We start from the raw sequence: 18,248 nt of genomic DNA, 5'->3' as shown, positions 1-18,248 counted from the left end.
CTTGAAATTTTCAATCAGTGGCATTTCACAGTCACCCTACTTGCAAACAATCAGTGGACGCTGTAAGACTGCATGTGTAAACTGAGTTTAAGTTTCCCTATGTGCAAAAGTCCAGTATTTTCTTCTGGTCAGGTCGCAATGAATATGAAATAATGAAAATTATTAAAGGAGGCCCAAGGAAACAAAAGTCACCACTACTGAAAATTCATCAAGCATTCAAAGACAAGGAGGTTCTCAGATAGAATCCAGTGTGAGCTTCACCCCTTTGCCTTGCCTGTCCTCTACTTACAGGCCAGACACTGGTTTTGTATTTGTCAGCCCTTCCCTTTTAAACTTTCTAACAGAAATGTTGATTTATAAAAGTACTAAGTCATCTGGTGAATGTAAACTTTCTTTAATCCACAGACCCAACTGGGCCCAAATTCACTGCAGGTTTATGGGTCCTAAAAATGAGCCTCCTTCTGTAAGCCAGAAACTGCATCATTAATTTGAATAGTCTGTGTTTCAAAATCCAAGCCAGTCTTTGCAGTATTTTTGATAGACATTGCAAGAAACATTTGTCTTATGGCAACAGATTTTTCCTTTTACTATCACTCCTATCATTTTGCCATTGAAAGGGAAAAATCTTGAAAACCTAAGAATTTTTGAGTCTCGATATTTAACAAAATTCTTCTTAAAGCAATTTTCTTTCTGCTCAAACAACATAGCTACAGATGATATAGATGAATAGAATCATGTCTGGAATAGAATCATGTCAGCAATAGAATCATGTCTGGAGTAAAGATTGCTTTTAAGGGATGTCAGACTATTGTTGAGCATATGCAAATAAATAAATCTATAACACATGATATAAACTGTGTGAAGAAAGTCCTTACACTCTCTTGCTTCTTTCTCCTTTTTATGCAATGTTACACATCAGGACCTTTTATTTATAGAGGAATTGGCTAATTTGTATACAAATTGTTTTATTCATGGAAACAGTGAATAACTGCAGAAATTATTTTTAGAAGTAAAGAAAAATAACTGGAAAAATGACACATGGATTCAATCACCAGCACACCCTCATGACAAAGTGGTTCCATCATCCCACACTGACCAGACACACACTCTGATTTAAATGAGCTAGATTCTGATACACCTGCTGGCGATGATATCATGTGGGGTCAGACTGCCTACTGAATTTCAAAAATGTTTAAATGCAACCCAAACAGAAAAAAAAAACCCCAGAGCTAAGCTGTAACTGAGAAAACAACAGTAACATCCCAAACCACGAATGGGACCATCTCAAACCTCTTCCCCCACAAAAAAATTTAAGAAATCTCCAAACAATTAAGAACCATTTTAGAAGAATACTAAAAGAAAAAAAGATGCATGTTTCATTAATTGGTTTTAAACCCTTGATATAACTGCACTAATCTTTTATAATATTCTATGAAAGACAAGTGGTAGATTGGTATGTAAGATTTATGGGTTTAGATTTAAAGACATATTACTATGACATAACTTGAAGCCGTTGAGAAGAAAATATTTTGATCCGAGAAGAGTTGCTCTAGGAAAATCAGACAGATAAATCTTTCAGCTGCAGAATGGAGACATAAATCTGTCCACTAAACTTGATGATATAAAAGCTATCCTGCACAGTTGAGTCTGCATTTTCACAGGGCAACAGATGCTTCAACATGCCTAGAACTAGAAACCACAAGAAGTTCCAATTGAACATTAATGTGTCTTATACAACATTTACTCATGTGCCTAATATTCCTTGGACAGGTCACACATCATTAGTCTTTTCACTGGCATACACTGACAAAGGAAAATTCAGTGAGCTCTCAACACTGGGCAACTGAGCGAATGAGGCTGACCACTTTAAGCTACATTGAATAAAATCGTCTTTTCAGCACTGAACTTCTCTACCTTCTTTCCTTATTGGGTAGCATCTTGTTTCATTTGGTTAAAAGATGAATGTTTAATCCATAAGTACACAAGTGCACTAAAACACAAGTACATTAGAAACTGCATTCAAAGACAGCAGCCTGATGTCTCCCCAGAAGTGTGTCCTTACTATGCAGAATGCATTTGTGTGGGTTATTGAAAATACTTCCTAGGATACCACACAATACAACAACAGATTGCCAAAACAACAGACACAGAGATAATAAAAAATCTAGCACACTGAAAACACTTTTAAAGAGGGTATCATTTGGAAAACTTGTCATTTTGGTAAAATGCATAGGAATAACTACACTTTAGGAATTAGCAAAGAGTTTCTCTGCATTGGTAATTTTACTTCCATTCATGCCGATGCATTGGATCTCAAAGCCTGGCAATAAAATGAATAAAATGAATAATGTTAGGCTTAGCTTTAAGTAAGCCATATGAGTAAGTATGCTGGGATAGCAGGACTGACATTTGGACCAGCCAGACCTGACATCTTGTGTAACTCTGGACACATCACTCTCCTGGGGAACAGATATAGATGGTAAACTCCCAAGCTATTGCCAACTTGAGTTTAAGTCCACAAGAATAGCAAGCAACTCAAAGAACAGGATAACCATATTTCAGTCCTGACAACACCACTTTCTATTAGGGGGCTTCCTCCTGACTTTGAAACTCTGCAGTGTGCTTCCTTGTGCTGTGCAGGTGTCTGTCTCACCTGATGGCTGCATCCCAGCTCTACTCCTGTACCAGCAGCTGTACCCCCTGCCTCAGTTTCTGAGCTGCTTTACTGCTGGAAGTGCTCAGGTACTGTGGGAAATCTGTCTTAGGGCTAGAGTGCAAAATGCATCTGCCTACTGAAAAGAACCCTACAATTAATATTTTAACCACATATCACACTATTTTGCATATTTTTGCCCATAATGCTTAATTTCAGATTTTGTTTTTTTATTCTTAATAACTTCGGTGTTAAGCAGAGAAAAGCTCTGACTGCAAAAACATGTCAGCCTTATTAACAGATAAAAGCTTACTACTACTGGATTTTATAGAAATTTCTACATTCTTGTGCTATTTTATTCACAAAATGAAGAAGACAAAAGACAAGATGTCCTTGAATGCTTGGCTGATTGGTGACAGAAAGCTAAATCAGTTAACGCAAGAAAGCAGTACAAGGTGAAGGGGCAAGCTCATTTTTCCATCTGTTTTTATAGAACACACCCTTTGTGAAATGTCACCATCAAGGACAGTTAAAAATTAATGCCACTCTAATCTTTAAACCCTTTAAGTTGTTCAGTTAAATGTGTCAGACAGGAAATTATCCATAAACAAATCTGAGATGTTAAACTACTAAGATAGCCGTGATTTCCTTCTTTGCAAAATCTCCTTTCTAGCTGCAGTATTATTTCCACTCAAGGAAATCACTCTTCAACACCAAATATTTTCACATGCATTGAAACATGTAGACTACACAAGTCTGCGGATGTTTGCTTTGGCAAAGAATTGAACTTCCTCTGTTTCTCAGAATACAATGTCATTTTCCTCATTTATGTCTTCATTTAGGGGGGGGAAAAAACCAAGAAGAACCCCTCAAACACTTAAAAATTGCATTTTAAAACCACCACAAACCAATATTCATCTCTCCTCTACAGAAGTCAAAAAAAGGCAAAATTGACCTCCGGATTTTAATCTCATATTCGTGCCCATCTTTTTAGTTATACAGTTAACATCTTACACTCTTAATAAAGTTCATTTGTTTTGTTAATTGTCAATTTTCTTCTATAGAAATAGCCAAGTTAAATTTCTAGTACTCAGCACTTGGTCCTAGGCAATTATCTTGGCAGTCTTCTCAATTTAGAGAAAAACATATCTGATTATTTCCAGTGTTCTGCCCCTTCTATCAGCCTTCTCCTTTGGCAGGCTCATAGAAAGCCTGGGGAACATGGTTTAGGCAGTATGCCCAGCAATAGTTTCTGACTCCTTTTCGATTCGATAGGTCATTAGAATGCTTTGGGTTAGAGGACCTTTAACAATCACCTCGTTTGTGCCATGCCTTCCCACTGCCCCCTTCAAATTCCCACTCAAGTCAAGTTCTCTCCAGCACTTAGGAACACCAGTCTAAAGCCCTGAATTTCCACAACCTAAAAGCATGAAGAAGGGAGAAGAACAAAGTGGTACCACAGTGTCAATTCGACATATTACTAGGACTGTAGCATAATATGGCTCTACATCAAGTTATTGCCCACAAGTGTCAAATTTTATTATCCAAAATTAAAAATAGATTCTGCTATGAAGACTTGAGGAACCCATCATGGCACACTGCTTGTTAGCCACACATGGAAGTGTCAGTAACATAGAGCTGAGCAGGACTCAGGGGCTCTCTACTGGGTCTCAGGAGGTGAGAAATTATATTCTCATTAAGACAGGCATCCTGCAAAAAAAAAATGAGATGCCTATTTCTCCAAGTGACCTATTGCAACTTTAAAGAGGATGGTGCCAGACTCTTTTCAGTGGTGCCCTGTGACAGGATGAGGAGCAATGGCCATAAACTGAAACACACAAAGGTACACCTCAACATGAGGAAGAACTTCTTTACCTTGAGAGTGGCAGAGCATACAGTGGAAATGCTTGTCCAGGGAGGTTGTGGAGTCTCCCTGTTTGGGACAGAGCCCCTCTAGATGTGCTCCTGTATAACATGTTTGACCCTGCCTTGGCAGAGGGGTCAGACTGGATGATCTCCAGCTGCCTCTTCCACCACTAAGAATTCCACAATTCTGTGAAAAATAGCTTGAAGTAGCAGAAAACATTTTTTTTAAATTATACCTGTGATGTCTTCTCTTATTTTCTTATTTGGCTAAACAATGACTATGCTATTAACCCATAGAATCAAACCTGATTGACACAGCAGACGTTTACTTTGTTAATTTTTCAATTCTGTAATTTTCACCTTTTTAATTTAGGATCTATGTAAGGTGGAGTTAGAAACAAAGTCTGAAAAGTGATGCAAACCCAGTTTCTAAATTAAGCACAGTGCTAGGGTCATTTTTCATCGCTCATTGAATGCCAGCTCTTCAGAAGTCTCACTGTTCAAAATGATCTTTGTCTATTAACTTCCCCTAAATACCGAGCCCAACAAAGCCTCATAATTACTTGACACATACTTTCTTCTTTAATGAGAGTTAAAGCTTACGATGACATCAGCCTGTTCTATTTGTCTGAGACTTGCAAGCCAGATGAAGTTTACTTACTGAGCATTGCAACCCTGCCAAAATTCAGGGCTGCATAGAACAGTATGTTCTGGCCCTAATGTCTTGCCAGTTTTCAATGAAGTGCCTGACAGAGACCACATGTGGAGGTCAATCGATGCTATCATGATCTCACCAGAGGGTAAGTTGTGGTATCGTTCCCAAGGCAGGTAGTATAGTCTGTTCAGAAACAGTTGGCAACTGAACCATGAACTCACAGCCAGAAGCAACTGGATTATTGCAAAATATCAAGAATGCTATTGATGCTGGAAAAAAGACTATTCCAAGAATTCTTCTTGCACATAATTCAAGGATTCAACTCTCAAGACATATGTTTTCTTGAAAAAAAATGGATGTCCTCCTGCCAAACAAATCTTGCATTTTTTGCATGACTACTATGCTAAGTATGTTAAATTGTAATGTAAAGACACTGTCAGCTTACCTTGCTTGTGTTCTTGCATATATATTAAACATCACCTGGTAACTCCAACTTTGACGTCAATTCAGAGGTCATAGCTACACAGGTTAGAGTGCAGGACTGAGTACTTTTCAAAAAACAACAGGAAAGTAGACCATGGAGGAACTTTATGAAATTTTATAACTACATTCTCCAATCCTCTAAAATAACAGCCTATCCAAGTCAAATTTTGAAGGACTCAGCACTTCACAAAGTCCAGCCTTCAGTTAAAGCAGGTAAGCAATTCAAATCACTGAACTGACATTGCTTCTATTTCCTGGACAAAGTTACAAAAAACCTATTCCTGAAACTGCAAAAAAAACCACACAGTGGATTCCTCTTACAATGTAAAAAGACATAATTTTAAAGCAGACCTCAACATTTTAAATTCTTCTGGTGCAAAACCTGTTAATTGACTGTGAATATTATCTGAGTAAAGATTTTCTCAAAGGGGTGTTGCAAAATGAGTCTTATCTCCATCTGCACTTCTGAGAGGCTGTACCTTCTCACTAACACAGAAACCTCTACTGAAATTCTGAACTAGTTCCTAGCTCTTACTGGCCAAGCTTCAGGAAAAAATATAACCAATTGTAGTTAATTGCTTCTTGACTGAGAAAGCTTAAACTCCTTTTAAATAATTCATCACACTGTGACACCGTACTCTATTTAAAATTACAGGAAAAAAGAGTTGAAAGAAAAGGAGGGACAAAAAATCTGCTGGAAAATAAGTTGGCTGCCTAAAAAAAGAGTTGCCATTTTATTAAAATACTTTCTGCCACTCTCTTTTTTTTTAATGAGACACATGCTGTTTGTAAATAAATGTGCAGCAACACAAAGTTGAGCATTAGGACCAATAAAGAGGATGGGCAGCAATTTGGACTGAAACAACAGAATTTCTTTAGAGGTATACAGAAGAAAATTCTGTAATACATTATTAAAATACAACATAGCCTTAACTGATACTCTTTGAAGATGTTGAGAAAGTAGTCACTACACTGCATGTATCACTTAAGCTGTAGTTTTTAATAACTACATTAAAAGAATTAATGAGTTTAAGTGCGCATACACCAGAACTAATTTTTGGAGCTGTTTCTATCATAAAAAGAAGTACAAATTACTCCCTTTCTCTAGCAGCTTTTTTTAGCCTTCCTAAATTTCATGCTTTACATGACAGCAAGATAAGCCTTCAGCCATCATTGCACTTTACTCTTTTCTTTTAATTTGGGCGTGCATCATTTATCCAAACCAAAGTGCAGCTGTTAGCTAAATTAAGCATCCAAACTGCACAGCAAACATTATCTGATGTGCTGTCAGCTGGCTTCATCTTTGCTATCTGATTATTGTTTTGTAAGGCATGAACAAGTCTGGATATTTCTCACTCAGATAACTGAATGTCATGTCTAAAGCACTTTAAAAAATGAACAAAACACCTTCAAATTGGAAATGAATGGTTTAGTTTTAATTTCTTAGTCATTTACCATGGTATAGGGCATTTTAAAAAACCACAGTTTTTTTACTACTCACTCTTGTTTCTACTAATTGGTTCTGTACACCTTGATAATGGTCTCTACAATAGGATAGCACTAGCCAGGTTGACCTCCAGTGGAAATATGAAATACATAAAACCTTTCAGGTTTATGATTGTTTACAGAGACTATTGTTTCTATAAAACTTGATGTGTGTCATCACAAAATTTTATGTTTGTGAAGGGCAACAGTTTGTACATGTTTTGTTTTTTTTTTTGACAAGGCCACTAAGTGAAAGTCATTAAGAAAAGCTCCATCCTTATGCACAAAAAAAAATTGTCAAAACTGGATAGATGGAGGGAACACCCAAAGAGACTGAATTTCTATCTCCTGAAAGGCAGAAACCTCATCATTTTCTAAGTAAAACAATAGCCCTGTAACTGCACAAGACAACAGTTCCTTCCTCAGAGGACCTGCAATCTAGAGAATATATCTGGCATGCACCTGAATAAGACTCTAATTTGAAATGCAAAGGGATCACATCTTTCATGCTGCTTTTTATTTTGTAAGTGAAAGGCACATGTCCTGTTGAGTCCACTGGACGTCACCCATACAGCTCCCAGCCACCTGTAATAGGAGCTGTATAAGTACATCTCAGTATTTTGAAGAGCAGCCCAAGGGGCCTACAAATATGACCCTCAAAGTCCCATGAGGCTCTTTGATCCTGCAGTCACACTACCAAGTCATAAAATGCATACCAGGCAAGTGGCTTTAGGGTTCACTGTGCAAAATTCTTATTGGTCCTATTATTTACTGGCAAAACTTCCAGCTTCATTCTGCAAATGCAGTCTTGCACTTAGGAACACAAAACAAAGACTGATGACTGGTAATAGCAATCAGAGGCAGCTGTTTCTGTTTTTAATGAGAAACATGTTTTTCTGGTCATCAAATTACCACTGATAAGAAGACCTAGTGAAGTCATTGTGTATGCTGCCAGTGACTTTTCTGGAGTTATATCAGATTATATTAGACAATCATTTGGGTATGACTCTCTTCAGTATTCTCCAAAAATAGCTGCATGAGTTAGATCAAGTGTTCTACTCAGGCTTCTTTATTAGACTGTGGCAGGTACCTACAAGACAGCAAAAGAAAAGGAAAGGTATGTCCAATACTATCTTCTCCCAAATACTATTCTGCCCACGAACCAACTTCATCATTCCTGATGTGATTTATCTTTCAAAATTCATAATGGATTTTTCATTCTTTCAGCATTTGTCCAGTCTCCTCTTAAGCCGATGAAAACTTTTAGTGTCCATAACAACCTTGGTGGACCAAGTCAATGAAGACCCACGTGCTTTGACTTTGGGAGTTTGCCTGTTTCATATTAGCTCCAAATGCTCTTATAGTGGCTGGCTGAAAAGTCAAGTCTTTACCCATAGTCTTCAGTGACTTTTTCAAGATGAAGAATCATGGTTTACTTGCACCATTGACCCTGTAGTAAACTATTCAACCCCTTTCATTGCTCTTGACCCTCTTCCATGAGTCTCATCCTATTCCGTAATATCCTTCTGAAGCAAGGAGAACACTGCTGTAGCATTTAAGATGACATTAAAAAAGCTGACAATATAGAGGTGTAATAAAACTATCTTTTTACCCACTTTTCCTCTCCTAAAATGCTCTGAATTGGATTTCCTTTTTTGATTGCTATTGAGCTTGGAGATGACTTTTTCCAAAGAAAAATCCTAATCTGATCCTAAGATCTTCCTAATCAGTGACTGCCAGCAGAGAGATCAGTAACTTTTGTCATGTATATCACTTCACCCCTCCCCACACTGAATTTAACCACTTTCATCTGCTAGTGCTCCCAGCGCTCGGTCTCATAAGGTCTTCTAACTGCTGCTCTTCATACTCAGTCTTGGTCCTTGCTATCCAGATAACTCAAGTATGAGCAACAAAAATTTCTCACTCTTTCTTTTTCAGGTCATTTTTCCATAGATCAACATGGATGGTCAAATACTCCAAGGCTTCTGCAACATTTCACCACTAGATGAGCACATCATTTAGTCCTAACCTGCAATCTCTATTTTCTTTTCTTTCGTGTCTGTTATTTAAGAGTAAGATGACCTATTTATTATGGAACTGAGACTTGGTTTCCTTATGAAATTCTTGATGAGGGAACTTGGAAGCTTTGTGGAAACCCAGACAGACTGCATCAACCAGATCACACCCATCTGCTTGCTGAATGCGTCAAGAGCACTGTAAGGGAGTTGTAAAGCAGGGTTCCTCTTTTACTAAAGCTACATTTACCCTATTCGCTATCTTTACAAAGATGCCAACTGGTTAAATTCTCTATTATATTTCCAGTAATTTTTCCAGTACATAAACCACCTAAGGAGGCTTGTTTGGTTGTCTTTTTTTTTAATTTCTCTTACAACGATATCTTTCACCTATTTTCTCTGAATTTCTTCATGCCAGAATGTGGCATTAGCAGCATTTAGCAGTATTATTCAGTATTTTTTTCTCTATTTCTTTGCTTGTCATAGCAGAAAGAGACTTACTACAGACACAGTTATTTTATACAATCTTTCCTACTTCAGATAGCAGTACAGTTTCTGGTGCATCATCTTGAGAATACTTCACACACCTGCTGCTCAGACAAAGAAACTACAATGTGCTCCTCAAAGAACTGAAGTGCACTCCTTGTCTCTGTTATTGGACAAGCTTGATGGTCATTATCTGTCTGTGCCACACCACTTAACCTGCGAAAAATGTCAAGCCAAGTTTAACTGTTTTACCATCCCAGACTAATAGGCTAAAGACTCTGGCCAAAGCCAAAATAAGTTATTTCTATATGGTTCTATGAACAAAGGCAAAACACCCCATGACACCCATAAACTCTCAACATCTACAGAAATGCAAAAATGAAATAAATTAGCTTCTAACTAAAATTTCAGGCAGAATGACTGGAAGAAAAGCACATATAAAATAAATACTAAAAGCCTAATAAAAAATTTTTGTAATTACCATGCGGTATTTACAGCCTTGTACATTCAAATTAAATCATATTGATATATGAATTTGATGTGAAACACAGAAACAAATAAAACCAAATATTATCTCCATTCTAATTGGTTTATCAATAATTATTTGTTTATGTGTATAAACAGAGAGACACACAGCTACTCTTTGACTTTATCAAAATATTGCCCCATGCCAATTACCTAAGAAGTCCTCAGCCTCTTAATTTGGCATCATACATAAGTAAAAAGTGCACTCCAGCACCCAATATTCAAACTCTAATACAAAAAAATTAGCTTCCTCCTTTAAGGCTTACATAACTTGGGCATTTGAACAGTGTTCCAGAGAAAGAGCATCTTTATTAAAGATTCAATATCCCTGCCCTCATCAGAAAAATGCTGTTGAGAGATATCACATACTGCCTGAGAATTCTAACAAGTCTGCCACAAAAATGGGAGAAGATCACAGCTAACACTCATGACATCCTCGGTTAATGGACAAAGGCAAAGACACTTCTAAAAATAATTCAGTATTCACATTTCAGCCTCTGTGCACAAAAAGAAAATTTAAATCAGAACAATTGGAAAGGCATATAAACTCAGCCATTAATTAACTTTAAATCAACATTTTAAACAAAATAAAAAGTCAGTCAAGTGTTCTTCCCTTTCCTTCTGAATAAATCCTGCTTTATAAGTTCTCAGGGAACTTATAAAAACCTGAGAAGTGACCTAGAAGATACAGTAGGTTGTAGAAATAAAAGGCACATTATGAAAAACAGCTTTTTCCTACAGCAAAATCTGATTCATTGCATCCTTCCTCAGAATATGAGAAAATGTATCTGTTATTCTCAAAGGAGACTTCTGGATGCTCCACGGGAAAAAAAAAAAAAACCCACAAAGCAAAATGAAAATACATTCACAGAACACTTAAGGGAGAAAGGAAATGTGTCATAAGAAAAAGGTTGAGAAGACCTCACCCAGAAGACCTTTGAGTCAAGAGAAACCTCCCTTCCTCTCTAAAAGATGATAAAAAAAGCATGCATTCATATCTTGTTGACTTCTAGTAGACATTTCTGGTTTAGGTGTAACCTATGAAAGGGAGATAAGTAATCTGAAGCCATCCACCCTTTTGTTGGATTCTGGGCCTCTTGTTAAAACAGAATACATCTGTCACATGTCCCCCATGAACTGCCCATTATCTTGAACCTTATACAGAAGAAGTGAAATAAAGTACAAGGTAGAAGGGAAGAAAATACCTATAGCATAAACATATCCTGCTGTAGTAAGTACAAAAACAAACCCCTCCAAGTATGACTGCAATACTTTCTATAAAAAATGGGATCTACCCACCAGGTAAATCTAAACTAATTTGAAACTGTTCCTCTTGGGACACAAGACTCTGATCAGAATGAAATTTAGACAATAATAAATTACAGCAGATGGACAAAAGAAGAAGTAGATGAAAAGAAGCTGGTATGAGTACTGTGCTTCTATAGGTGATGTTAATTAAGTGGGTTTTAGACAGCTGGCTACAATAAATCTCAGTTCTGTAAGAAGCTGTGGTAGGTGTTCTCATTCAGCTGTGACTCTTCTGTCCCTCAACTTCCCACAAGTGCAGTGACTGATGTTATCATGTTTCTCTTAAAAAATGTCAAATCTCATAGTACAAGAAAATTTATGAGGAAAAAAAGCGGCCATCCACACAAACACAGGTTCTTCCTAAAGACTTGGCTCTTTTTCAGAGGGAAAGCCAACTGCAGGAGTATTATTATTTGAAGTATCAGATTTATTAGAAATACCCAGGGAGAAGGCAGATTCAAGACTCACAGGACACATAGACAGAGAGCTCTACTGGTGGCACCCATACTGACACAGATGTACATGGCAAGAACTTACTGTTCTACAGGATGCTTTGTGCTTATGGCTTTAAGGCTTAATTTGCAGCCACAGGGAAATATGTCATTTAGAAAACCTGAGGAGAACAACAGTAACAGCGTGATTTCATATCAATCAAGATTATCCTTGCAGCCAGCTAACCACAAATCCGTGGCATTAGATGATACAGAAGCAAGGTGGATGAGTGGTTATCACTTTGTGCAAAAATGCATCAAAGACGACTGCGCAAAAAAAACCTGCTGTGCTGGGGGGACATTAGTGGAAGAAATTCTTGCTTTGCTCAGATTTTGTATTAACAACCTCAATTTAAATTCCTTTGGTGCCAGAAGGTGGCACATTGGATAATAATATGATATTAAAATCACAGTGGCCAGATACTGAGTTGCTGAGCAACCAGATGTAGTTTCTGACATCTTAAAAGTTCAGAAAACATCAAGCTCCAAAATCAGCTTCCTAATTATGGACAGCTGAACTAACCATTTCTAAAAATCTTGGTGACCATTTTAAAATATATTTTAATTCTAAGGAAGATTATGAGTCACAGTTCCAAGCAGCTTCCAAGTCCATACCTGTAGCATACACACATACAAAAGCGGAATTTAAGAACTGAAAATTCAGGGACTGTTTCTAAAAATTTTGATGAGTCTACAGTTTAATTACTCTTAAAAAAAAATTAGTATGTTAATTATGATCCCGATATTAAATTGTTCATATATTTCCTTTACTGCCTCTCCTTTATTTTTACTGCTTCAAGATTATTCTGTTGTTCTTGCTGGCAGAATGAATTCCAGGTATGTTCTCACTATATGCTGTGCTCATCTGCAGTGTAATTTCAAGTGTTTCAGGGTTGCCTGTAGATAGGTACAAATTCAATGGCTTCCAGAAAGGACATGTCACTGGAGTATTTTTCCTACTTGCTAATGTGCTCAACCAAATAGGGAGGACCTAACTTTTCAATCCCTGGTATATTCTATTTATATTGGTTTACATATAAAAGGACAGTAAATAGTACTGTAACACGAATTCTGCTGTGAGAAAAGCAACCCTACCAAAAGCATGAAATGCTACTAAATGGATAGGATGCCTAAGCCAGGGTCCTGCCAGCTCTGGAGCACTCCTACCAATGACTGCCAGCAGAATCATCACTCTTTCAAGTGCAATATGCACTGGCAGCATACTTTGCAGGAGACTGCTATGTCCAACAAAGAGGGAGATGGAGAGGAGCACCCTATGGGGTGGTCAGTAAAAGAGATCATCAATGAAGATTTAAAAACATAGCAATTACTGAAAATATCTTCTACATAGGCAAGACATTTGGCAAATTTTTAGTGCATCTTATTTTCCCCATGAAAGAGATGAAAATCTCGTTTACATTTTTTCACATTTTAATAATCTCTTAAAGCCAAACTTCTCATTTAGGCATAGAATTGGTTTATTTTAACTGTGGACAATGGGAAAGAAAACTGCCAGAAATGATGAGAGTCGCTGTGGCTCTCTTTTGTCTCCCTTTCCTTTTTGTTCAGGTGAGTAAGACTCTTCAATGAGTAAGTTACAATTGTTGAGAAAATATCAGCCTTGATCAAAAACAGGGTGCAAGCATTCTGTTCTAAAGTATGGTCTTGACCAATAATTCAGTCAACAACAATTCTCAGCAATCCAACTTTGAGATCTAAATGGAGAGGAGAGGAATGTAAAAAGCAGGGCAGAAACTCATAGTATGCTATACATATTAGTCTACAGCAACATACAGGAGACAACACAGATAAATAAATCAGAAATAAATATATCTGAAAGTTGTGTTGGTTTATAATACAACCTTGTAAAAGTGCGAGTCCAGTTCTTCCCCTGCAGCTTAAGAAAGAAGAGGACCTCCTTGCTTCATAAGCATCAAACCTCCTGGATTTTGTCCTGGAATTGTTATATACCATAGCCTTTTGAAGATTTTTTTTTTTTCAAGTGACTTCTCATTATTCTAAATAGCATCATTTGGAAGATGTTTAAGAAAAACAGGGGTGAAGTCTCCGGGGAGAAATCTGTAGACTCCTTTCTTTGACTCTGCAAACTCATTTGCAAACTACTTAGTACATGTTCAGCACACTCTGAACAGACATGAATATTTTTTAGGGTAGATTTAAAACAGTTACAGAGGGAACACTACCTTTAAATAGATATGGAAAACTAATGTTGTTGCACTAAAAAGTAAATAAATTTACTGCAGGGGCCTTATCCACAAGGAGAGAAATTATCCGAAGCCCTACAGGAACAAAAGCTATAAGCTTATTGTAAGATTATTTTGCAATAAGTCACCTATGCAGAAAAATGAGTGGAGAAAATCTAAATGTAAATCATAAACTAAAACACCTCTGTCTTCATACACATGGAAATTTCTGTCTGGGACCAGTAGGCAGGGAGATGAGATATATATAACCGTAAAGAATCATTTATACCTGGAACATAACAATGGGTTAAAAATAACAGGCTTAATGGTTTGGAAAGTTACAGGTGTTCATAACAGCTACAATACTTTATTTCCTACAGAATTTTATGGAACAAGATAGATAAAAAAAAAAAACTTTCTGAAAGTTCAGAATATCACCTTTTCATTTTCTATTAGTGTGCTAGCTTCACTGGAAATAAACATGTTCCCCTTTTGCAGGATCTTCCTGTTAGTAACAGTTGCACATAAATAAAGTTTTCTAAACAAACATCTTATCTTTTTATGGAAGGAAGTCCATTAATAAGGAATTGACGTCCTTCCTTGAAAAAAAAGATCAGTGCTAATTCTTTCCCATAAACTAAAGAAATAAACTTACACCCTGAGATTTTTTACTCTATTTTCACAGCAAACTGGCTTGTCTGCACGTAGATAAAATGGAACTATTTGGGTTTTCTTATAAACAATATCTCCATTGCTACTTTGCCCCACAATACTGAATAATTAATTTCTTCCCTCAGTTTTTGATTGCTTCATGGAACTTGTGCTTTATTTCAATTCTACTCTATTCCTGGTCAAAGTAGATGGCAGTCTTTGAGCAACTTTCAGCCTGGGAGCTTCAGAAACACACCATAACTTTCTAACATTTTGACCTATGCAATTGTTTCCAGAAAGATATCCTTTACTTTACAAATGCAGCCAAATATACTCTAGCACCTCTATGGTGGTCTTCGCTGACTTTGGCAGCGACAAAGGACATTTCTTTTGCCCAAAATGAACTTGGTTATAGAAAATCCTCTGACACAACCTTCCTTTCTTCACCATAACTTTTCCTTCAGACTAAGAGAATTTGAAATTGATACTATACTGTATATTACTTGCAAAAAATAAACCACAGACATTTATACCCATGGCTTCAGAAAACCAGCATTTTAACCTATTTGCAACAATGCTGAAAATAGAAATGTTAGTATGTTTAAGGAGAGTGTAGATTTGCAATGTAATTGTACATCACAATTTAGAATCTCAATGCCATACTGCAAGGAGATCAGCAAAGAGAATGGCAGAATATTGTGGTCTGTGATTACCATACTAGTATAAACTTAGGAGTCAGAACGCCATAGTAATTTTATATGAAAAGATCTATTTACCTTAAACATATTAACTCTGGGGGATGCTAGAAACCTCATAAAAACGTTTACATAGGAATTTCAAAAGGAAATTTTAAGAAAAAAAATTTCACAAGTGTTGCTAGAAAAATGCTGTTATTTCTCTTCATCTGTGTCTATAAATAAGTGCTATTTCAAAGCATCTATCCCAATTTTGAAAGATGAGACACTACTATGTTCCAGCAATCACACTTAGATAACCTAAGAATGGGAAAATAAAAATCTACAATTCTTTACCAAGAGTGAGCATCAACTTTTCTTACAGAATGCTTCACTTGAGAAGGTGTTTAATATATGTCTTAATGCAGATAAATAAGAGACTGAGCACCAGGCTCCTCTCCTCTTCCTCTGTAGTGAACTCAAAGATTCCTTTCTGACTCCATTTTGTACTAGGACACGTTGCTTTCCATAGATCAGTCTGCTGCAGAGGTGACAAGCCCTGAGCAGGTAAGAGTCAGTCCACATTACCCAGCTTTGGTGATATTGGTTCCTTGCACTCTTCTTTGGCCTCCCTATATAACTTTACATGCTGATTTCTACAGTTTACATACAGATGACAATACTACTGCTGGTGGAACCAGAAGACTTGTGCAGGTTTAGTAACACACACCTGAGTGTCGCTATAAAAGCAAGAGCAATTTCCTCTTCCCTTAGCTCTATTCTTTTCAAAGGCTTAGGTCCTCAGAAAGGTTTCCCCCATTTCTGTTTAGTTTGCAATAATGTACTGCGGAATGGTGACCTTTTATAAAAACAAAACCAGAGTACTGCTTTAAAAGGTCACATAGTCACTCAGAAAAACAGTAGATATTCTGGTATCCCATGGCAGCACTGGAAACAAGGATACAGGTGATAGCTTTACAAGCATCTGGACAAAAGAGTACGCTGAAGTATTTGTCACTCATTAGAACTTTCACCTGTTCTCCAGGATTGCCCTGGAGACAGTACGGATACCTTATACAACTTCCAGCTCTTCTGCCTTACTTTTTCTTTACCCTCCTTCTCTTAGCACATTGCTTCACAAAACTTTTCTGATTTAGGATGATTCTTGACAGGGCAGAAAGCTCTGGGCAGTCTCAAGAGAGTTCAGTAAATGTGTACGAAACACTAAGACCTTTGATAATTTTATCTTGTGAGATGGAGTGTTGGTCACCTGTAGCTAACAGCTGACCAAAATACCTGTGAATGGCTTTAGGACTGCTGAATGAATGGATGGTACCAGCAGTGTCACTGTTACCTGTGCTGCTGTCCTCTCTTGTCCCCTCACCTCCGCGTTCGGCAATACTGGCGTTGCAACTGGTGGAGGAGGTGCTCTGCGCTTTTTCACTTCTGGGTTTGCTGTCATTCCAGAGATGTTTCCAAGGGACAGTGATGAACCCAGGCTACTGGAACGAGAATTCACCGAAGGGGAATTTGGTGCTGTGGAAAAACCCTGTAAATGGATTAACATCTTGGATTAACATCACTCTTTAAAAACAATGGGAAAGAAAGAAGAAAAACAAGACACATCTGGTTACCGTTTAAACAATGATATGAATAATCATGTATGTTCCTCTGCCAAACCTGCTGAATTGCAAACTCTAACTTTTGGAAACTTCCAAAGGTCAACTGGAACAAAGCTTACAGGCAGTATTAATAAGACAGGAGGCATGATAAGCACCTACTGCGGTTTAACAGTAGTATTGATGGGAACACTGCTGCTGCTTGCTATTTAAAATATAAAGTTCACATCAAGACTCATAATTACAGTTATCCAAATGCATTTGCAGTTGCATTTAAATTACAAGTGTTACACATTTCTGGAAGCAAGATTTACTCTTAAATGAGAACACTGTATTTAATAAAATGCTGTCAGTGTCTCAGGCTTGTCTATTTTGTTATCAATCTGCCTGATTCACCTGAGTCTTCTCCGCAGATTTACATAAGAGAAATTCTGCTACCATTAAACTATTCCCAATTTACATGCACAATCACGCATAATCACTCACAACTTACTGAAAACAACTATTTAACTTGGTGAAAAGAAGTCTTACTGACAGACACCACTCTGGATTCTAACAGGCCCAGATGAAAGGAAAAACAGAAAATTACTTCAGTAATTCCTTACTGTTAAAAATTACTTTAGTTCTCATCGAAAACTTAATAAAATCATTGGAAAAAGTTTAATGGATTTCAGAATCTTAATAGATTTTTATATTAATATACAAACAGAAACATGCAGTAACACAGGAGCAAATCTACAAAAAAAATTAGAACTAGGATTCCTTGAAAATTTAAGGAAGTGCATTTTAACTTTATTTTTTACTTTTAAATTCAATACCTACTTTTTACTCTGCTAATAAAAATCTTGCAAAAAGATTTTTTTCCCCCTCAAAATCTGAGTCACCTTCTCCTTTTTTTAATTAAGAGAACTTTCCATATTAAACTAAAGATTTTACTTTTTAATTAAGTTATTTTACTGTAACTTCTTCCCAGAAATATCTTCTGTGGAATCACCACTGATACCACTTCACCATGACCTGGAGCTGAATAGCTCTTCTGGAAACATAGGCTGATGAGCATGGTTGATAATGCTGTTCTTATCACAACAGAACATGCTACCACAATTTCAAAACTCTCCCATCAAGGACATACA

At 36.9% G+C, this 18,248-nt stretch overlaps 1 protein-coding gene across 1 annotated transcript in view; it reads right to left on the bottom strand.

The window, feature by feature from the left end:
* COBL (cordon-bleu WH2 repeat protein) overlaps positions 1 to 18,248 on the bottom strand; it is a gene marked incomplete at its 3' end in the record, with an annotated part of 151,478 nt that overhangs the window by 50,713 nt on the left and 82,517 nt on the right. Inside the window, exon 8 of the mRNA XM_084205578.1 lies at positions 16,851 to 17,045. Coding sequence (XP_084061704.1) covers positions 16,851 to 17,045 — 195 coding nt within the window. The remainder of the gene's footprint in view (positions 1 to 16,850; positions 17,046 to 18,248) is intronic.

Source organism: Fringilla coelebs (genome assembly GCF_963513975.1).
Source record: "Fringilla coelebs genome assembly, chromosome: 1".
In the NCBI taxonomy this organism is placed as follows: Eukaryota; Metazoa; Chordata; class Aves; order Passeriformes; family Fringillidae; genus Fringilla; species Fringilla coelebs.
The sequence above is the reverse complement of the archived record's forward strand: the minus strand, read 5'-3'. Positions and strand labels throughout refer to the sequence as shown.